The sequence below is a fragment of the Sander lucioperca genome, chromosome 2, assembly GCF_008315115.2.
Source record: "Sander lucioperca isolate FBNREF2018 chromosome 2, SLUC_FBN_1.2, whole genome shotgun sequence".
Taxonomy (NCBI): Eukaryota; Metazoa; Chordata; class Actinopteri; order Perciformes; family Percidae; genus Sander; species Sander lucioperca.
The window spans coordinates 38,092,339-38,099,930 of NC_050174.1; the positions used below are offsets into that span (position 1 = coordinate 38,092,339).

Sequence of the window (7,592 nt, forward strand, 5' to 3'; positions counted from 1 at the left end):
ATCTGAGAACAAACTCATTTTAAGAAAACAGCCTTTAAACTAATGGATTGTAAAATGGCATACATTTTTATTAGAAACCACAATTTCTAATAAAATCCTCAGCATGCTTTACCTTGTATCATATATAAATATATATACTTATATCCTATACCCTTAGGAGAAATCTACAGACACAAATAGACAAAGTGCAGTAAAATAAACACCTAAATGTGTATTTTGGATGTTTCCTTTCCACTACTCTAAAAGAAGATACGTTATGTAAGCAAAATAGACTGAAATCTAAAAATTAGGCATGGACCGATATGAGATTCTGACGGTATGATAACCTTCAGCAAAAATATCACGGTTTTACAATTACAACTATAAATGTATTCTTTTTTTAAATGTCTGGGTAAAAAACAACTTTTTTTTTCCATTGAACACAATGTATTTTATTTTGAAACACACTGCACAGTGGCAGGGAGATGGATTTCTAAACTGCACTTTCTGACCTTGAAGACTCATAAAAAACAGCTCATACTTTAGGAACGGTATGACAGAAAATGTAGTGGTTTTGAAACCGAGACTTTTTGAAACCGCAGTGTACCTTGAAACCGGTAACCGGCCCATGGCTACTAAAAATTGACCAGTGCGTTAAAAAAACAACGTGCCTGCCGTGTTTGGCCTTAAATGTTCTCATGTAATGTATGTGTTTTTGTTGCAATTTGCCAAGAAAGAAGTAGTCATCAATGTAAACAATGCAGGTTTTAAAATCTTTTCAAATGGCTTTGCAAATGTTTTGGAGGTGGATGAAATATGGAGAAATACTGTTACTATAGAAAAAGAGAACAAAGAAACCAAATGTATAAGATTACTTTAAAATGTGGTTTTAAAATGATCATTCCAACAAAGCAAAGTGCAGAGAAAATGTGTTCAAACAAAAATCACTAACGCAGCTGTTTTAGAGTGTAGACAGAAATGTTGTGTATTTAATGGATTTTTTTTTTTTCAATGTCTGAAAGAGAACAGAACAGTTTCGTTGTGCATTTAAATGCATTTATTGTTTTCATTACACTGTAGTACAAGAAGTTGTATTTGGCTTCAGTCACCAACATCCAGGCACTTCAATGGCTGACACAGGAACCTTAGTGGTCATGTAACAATAGAAGATGCCAGAATTGTCCAAAAAGACACAAACCACCCAACAAATTATGTCTGCTTCTGATTGTGATTGCTGTGGCTTAAAAGGAGAGATTATGTAGTGTATGTCTGATTACAACTGGTAATATTCTCCCTGTCTGGCCATAACAAAAACAACTGATACTTACATGGAGTCTGGTGGGAGTTTACAGGCTGTCTTCTCTGTGTACAATACAGGTTCAACAACGTTCAAGTCCCTGCAATTATTTAATTTAAAAAAAACAGAATAGAAAATAAAACAACTGAAACCAACAGCTGGCTGGAAGGAGCAAAAAACATTAAACTCATAAAACAGTAAAGATGGACTGTATGTTACAGACTTCTGATTATTATGGGTCAATATTAAGTATGTTACTGAGTCTTTGCTCCGATAAGATCATCCTCTTCATGTACTGCACTTGTAAATTCAATTAAGCATTATTTTCATGGCATTTAAATTGTCTTGCCTTGCTGCCGCAGATCTTCACACAGCCATCACGTAATACAACAAACCATTACAATGATTTCAAAAATTAAATCATGGCAATATTTCAGAATTAAAGTATGCATTTTGGCAGATGCAAACTGACTTCTCATCACACACTTTGCCTTCACAAAGGCAGAGTGAGACTATAATAATAATAATAATAATAATAATAATAATAATAATACATCAGGTCCATTTCATCCTCCAAAGAAGTAAATTGCACTTTGAGTGTGTTTGAAAACACACGCATAACTTTACAAAACATTTTACGGTAAAGAAACAAAATATAACTTAAACATAATTTTCTTGACAGTTCTCAACTGAATTAAAAAGCACTGAGCTGCAGGTGAACTCTGCATCACCTCTTCCACTCTTGGCAAAGTTAAGTATTTACTGCCCCCTGGTGGCCGAATGGTTGATGTGCTCTAAAACCATGACATCACTCACGCTGGACAGCAGCAAAGGAACAAAACTAGCTTCAAGTAAAATCCATTTTCTTTTTCAGATTTCTTCCTACATTTTTATTCAATAGACATGTCAGGATCTTGAGTCCCAATACAGCCTTCCAGAAGACAACGTACATTTTAAATACATAATGTATGTATACGATGCTGATAATTTAGAGGAAACCTAAACGTTGCTGAGTGAAGTCATGGAAGCTGATCATTTAATGATAATTGGGTTCTAATTAAGGAGTTTATTTGGTAGCAAAAGTTGTAATCATCGTATATTGTTTTATTATATATTTATTGGATTTGGTTGAATGCAAATGATGGCATGAGCCAAAACATCTGCCCTAAATGTCTTCCCTTAAAGCTCTGGTATATTTCTTAAATTTCTCAATCTCACATGGAATTACATAATCACTTAAAAACTTGTGAAAACTTGTATTTATGATTCTAGTGGTTGTTTTTTTTTACACTTTCACACACGTTGAGTGAGTTCATGAGTGCTCACTTGAGTGCTCGCTTACCAACTCTTTAAATAAAGCCAAATATGTATCCAAATCCAGCTAATATACCCATTTTCAAGCTCATGAAAAGTCAACATTTCGGAAATACAAGGTTGAGATTTCATCTCCCTGTTTAACTGCTGCATGCAGGAAATCTGAAAGCTCATTGTACCTGTAACTTTAGAGTTGATAAATTAACAGTAGAGTTGGGTTTGAGGTAGAGCGTGGCATGACTCCTGGTTTAGACACTGACTAACGTTTAGAGAATAAACTCATGTGCTCACAGTTAGTACCAAGGATGCCTTCATGGAACCTCTGCACTGACAGGACAAAGCTGCATTGAATTCGGGAGGCTGCGAGTTCAATTCCTCTTGATTCCAAGTGCAGGAGGCGTCCTTAATGCTGCTCTTACCTCCATGTGGAAGAAACAGCCTCGGGGATCTGTTTCTCTTCACTGACTCACCTCAGAAGGAGTTTCCCTTTTAGTCCTTGGAAAAAAAAAAATCAACAGTTCAGTCCCCCCCTCGGCTCACAGGAAGAGGTTGATTTTGGCGGGGACGGCCTTACAGCCGGTGCTGGAGAAGTATTGTCCCTGAGCGGGAGTGTAGATCATATCGCCCCCTACTGCCTCCACCACGTCACTGCGGCCGCAGATGCCCCGCTGGCAGAGCTGCGAGTGGACACAGCGCTCCACGTGGCGTCGGCTCAGCGGCAGGAATGGAACGTAGCGTGTGATGAGCTTCTGCTGGATGATGCTGGACTGGAAGAAGCCGCCTGGAGAGAGAAATTCACATCAGTTTCCTTTCGTCTGACAGTAATGTAACAGTAACTGGGAAAATGAGCTTGTTTGATTAACTGAACAAAGACGAGGAGCTGTTTCATCTCAGCGTGTCCAACATTCAGCTCATTGCTGTGCACTGAGGAGGCTTTAATCCTCTCCAAAACATTGTTATATTGTGTGTTGAAAAGCAGCAACTTTCTTCATAATTAGGATTAATTAGTGGCTCTATATAAGGAATTTCAAACATCACATGTAAATAACGGAGCTCTTACAATATTCTCTGAATAATCCTGACACAGTTATTAATTGGCCCATGTTTGTTTTTTCTCCAATATATATACTTTGTGAATGTACTGTACATAAATACACAATTTCTTTTGAATAGCTTTGCGCACTGTGTTCCACAGAGTAAGATGTACTGGTGACTGCACACAAAAACATAAGCCCAATTAAACCACAAATATTGGCAGAAGGAACGGCTGGTGAAGTGCTGAGCAACATGTGAATTTAAAAATAGGAAAATAAAGTGCCGTGTCAAATATACGGTCTGTACTTATCGCTGAATATTTTCAAGATAAATTACAAAAGACACTCACTTGTTGTGCTGTTGTAAACCGCCCGTGCGATGGCTTCCTCCAACTCGGCCAACTTGATCTCCTCCCTGTCCCGTCCGGCCTGCCGGCTCTCCAGAGCCAATTTTTTAATCACCTCTTCTCCTGTGGTGCTGCAGGGAAAACACACAAAACACATTCAGAGTCCACATTAACTGTTCAATGCTGCCATTTTTTATTTGAAAGTTGTGTTGAGAGTTTGAACCCCAAAAGTATATTCACTTTTGATAAAATTATCACACATTGAAAATATAGTTTCACATGGAGGCAGGTCTGTAGTACTTGAGTCCGGTCTCGGACTACAGTCCGGACTTGAGACGCTTTTGTTTAATTCAAAATCCATCTAGAATGGGCATCAAGACTGGTAGCCTTGTATATGCCTGGCTGCATCATATACCTCAATCATCAGGTATCAATTATTTTCATTTTGGCCACAGACACAATGTCATAAGTTCCAGAATGGGAACATTTCCATTTCATATTTTAACTATATATATAGTATAGCCTAATTTGATCATATAGTGTGTTACTCTGCACTTGCTTTTTGATTATTACAAATAATAAAGCAAAATGATCATCTCAAAGTAGAAGATATACTGTCTCTCACATCACATAAATTATGAACAGGTAAGTGAGTGGTCTTGAAGAGGATTCTTTTTTTTTTTTTCTGTCTCGGTATTGACCGTTTCTCTCTTAACGTGGACTTATGGAGGTGACAGGATAAGGACTACATTCTAAAAAAACTCTTGATTTATGTCATAGTTTTAATATTTACTTATTTAGGTTATCCTCTGTTTTCAAGTCATGGTGGCTGATACATTTTGGTTTGGTTTTTCCACAGGCGTGTTCAGACTGACATTAGAATTGCGTAAAGAAATTGAGTGTGTGTGCGTACCCGATGAAGATGTAGATAGCCTTGCGGTAGTTAGTGCGAAACACAATGTGGGAAGGACCCAGGAAGGGCTCCAATACGTCGATCAGACCCGGAGGCATCTTCTCCATCTCCTCGAAAAAGAAGACGGAGCGAGCGCACTCCGTCAAGTTCCCCTGCACCCAGCTCTTCAACTCCTTCTGCAAACCAAAGGAGGGGAATTCAGTCGTGACATGAGCTCCAAAGGATGCCAATAATTAGCACACTTCTCTTCCACCCACCACCGTTTTCTTTCTGCAAGTTAGCTAAATTAAGCATTAGGTAAAACGGAACAATTGCTGCATCTCATTTTATCTCCAGAAACATTTAATCTGTTCTTTGTCTCTCATTTTAGATTTAGTCACAAACTTAAACTCCTGCTTAAATCAAGATTAACATTGCCCTACATACTGATCCCTAACTTACCCTGTACTCCTTGACCCGGTCAGGTAAGGAGAAGTGCAGCGTGGGAACAAACTGGTGGACATACGGGCTGCTCATCGCCGAGCCGTACAGGTGATTTCCCAGCATGGAGCTGACGAGTGTCTTTCCTGTCCCAGAGGAGCCATGGAAGGACAGCACCAGGGGCCGCTCAGGGCTTTTATTTTGAAGGAACCTGGCCACCTCCTCTGACACAATTTCCTGGGCCAGATGTTGTCCGTAAACATTCTTGTAGAGATCCCACTCCAGGTCTGGTTGTCAGGAAATAAAGACACCTGTGATGTTAATGTTACCAACCATCCTCAACACCTATTTGACTGACTTGACTTAAAACTTGAGTCCCTTGTCAATCAAATTGGTTCAGGAACTAAGGAGCCACAGATACACTAAACACTCCAGTACAAGTAAAAGTTATGCATTCAAAACCTGACTTGAATATGTGTACTGTAAGTATTGTCAGCATAATGTAATTAAAGTACTTAAAGTAAAAGTATTGATTGTGCAGTAAAATGTTCCCTGCCAGTGTCCTCCTATCATATCTGATGTTTCTGGATTAATATTCCTGCTGCATTAATGTGTATGTTGTATTTTACTGCTGTAGATGATTAAGGTTGGGCTCATTTTAACTCCTTTACATACTGATGGGTAGTTTAATCTACAGCAATGTATCATCTTTTCTAAGATCATCATATGTTTGTCCTGTGAGAACCATGGTATCATGGTGTCAGAAAAACTGTTTTCAGCTCTGTGACGATGCATTTTCCAGCTGATCCAAGAGGCTTTTAAAAAATGTATTTAGCTTAAGAAGTGGGAGAATTTTCTCAACACATAAAGGAACACTTCATCCTTCAGTTCATCACAAACATTCAACATCAACACATATGGAGATACGTGGTTTTCACTTAAAAAAGTTATTAAAGCTGTCAGACAGAAAAAAAGTACAATATTTACACCTGAAATGTAGTGGAGTAGAAGTATAAAGGTGCATAAAAAGTATAAGTACCTTTGTTAAATTACACAATTTCCCAATGTATTGTTGTCAGTTTGTTTTAGTGATAGGCTCTAGTCTGTGTCTGTCTGCCTACCATGGAATAAAGTATACATTTAATTTAAAAATGTAATTCCATATACCAAATACTTTCCATGTAGCAACCACCACACATTGCTATTGTGTTAATTTCACATTTTTAAACTGCATATTAAGAAAAATACCCTATAGTTATAACTTGCAAAACAGTGATTTGTTCCAACCTCTTTAAACTGTATCTTCAATGTTTATTAGCAGAGAAGACTTCCTGTGTTTTGCTAGCTAGCATAACAGCCAACTAGCTAATCAGTGATTACAGTAACAGTATTAACTAGCTAGCTCTTCGTGAACATTGTAAAATAAAAAGACAGTTGGCTAACCCTTTCTGCACAAGAACAAGACATATTACATTTGTTTAAGTTATTGGACAAACTATATTGGCATACTTGTTTAGCTTTTTAGCCCAGCCGCTAGCTGGCTAACAATAAGTAGCAAACGTCAGTTAACGTTAGCTAGCTAGCTACGACATATGTCGTCTTACCTCTGATATTTGGCTTAAAGTCGCAGTCACAGCTTTCTGATATGCTGCAGTAAAGTTTCTGAAAAACGCCACAGACCGGATTAGAAAGACATAAAAACAGCACAGACAGGATGGCCAACATTTTGGCTGCCTGCTGGCAGATAGAAAAACCGAATGGACCTTCTCCTAAGGACAACCGGTCAGTTTGTAGTTTTTCTACTTCAAGGAAGGCGTCCGTGAACGCTTAACGAAGTGGCAGATGGGACAACATTTCCCAGAAAGCATCTGGCATGGGGCGAAGTGTTTGGGACCGTTTGGGACACGTTGGAGGATCACAGTCCAGAGCACAGTGGTAAACACAACATCTGGAAACATACTGACATTTTCTTTTATTGCTGTATATGCAGTATTTTATAAGAAATATATGCAAATTAGAATCTATTGAATTATACTGGACATACTGGTAGAATAGAATAGATTAGAAACGTTGCTGTAATAGCTGATTATGTTTCATTAGTAGGATTTCAGCAAATAATTCAAAAGAAAAAATATTTTAGACACTCGAAATAGACGTTGATATGTGTAATGAACTGCAATATATAAAAATAAACAACCTACAGTATAATAGAAAATAATAGAAAATATCATACAGTAGAGGGTGCTACAGTCAAGGGCGTAACTTTGGGTTCAACATTGGGGTTGAGA

The 7,592-nt window shown here is 38.0% G+C and overlaps 1 protein-coding gene across 1 annotated transcript; it reads right to left on the reverse strand.

The window, feature by feature from the left end:
- Positions 1–1,018: 1,018 nt before the first annotated feature.
- Positions 1,019–7,114, reverse strand: tor2a (torsin family 2, member A). The gene is made up of 5 exons (XM_031305658.2): positions 6,909–7,114; positions 5,326–5,591; positions 4,885–5,060; positions 3,975–4,102; positions 1,019–3,371 (listed from the first exon to the last, which is right to left on the reverse strand). The coding sequence occupies exons 1-5, from the start codon at positions 7,027–7,029 to the stop codon at positions 3,127–3,129; spliced, it is 936 nt and encodes a 311-aa protein (XP_031161518.1). The 5' UTR covers positions 7,030–7,114; the 3' UTR covers positions 1,019–3,126.
- Between the last annotated feature and the right edge of the window lie 478 nt (positions 7,115–7,592).

Coding starts and splice junctions, on each gene's coding strand:
- tor2a (XM_031305658.2), bottom strand. CDS start 7,029: ATGTTGGCCATCCTGTCTGTGCTGTTTTTATGTCTTTCTAATCCGGTC. Junction 5,592..6,908: donor CTTTAAGCCAAATATCAGAG/GTAAGACGACAT, acceptor CCTGACAACCAG/ACCTGGAGTGGGATCTCTAC. Junction 4,103..4,884: donor GCTATCTACATCTTCATCGG/GTACGCACACAC, acceptor TTTTCCCTGCAG/CACCACAGGAGAAGAGGTGA.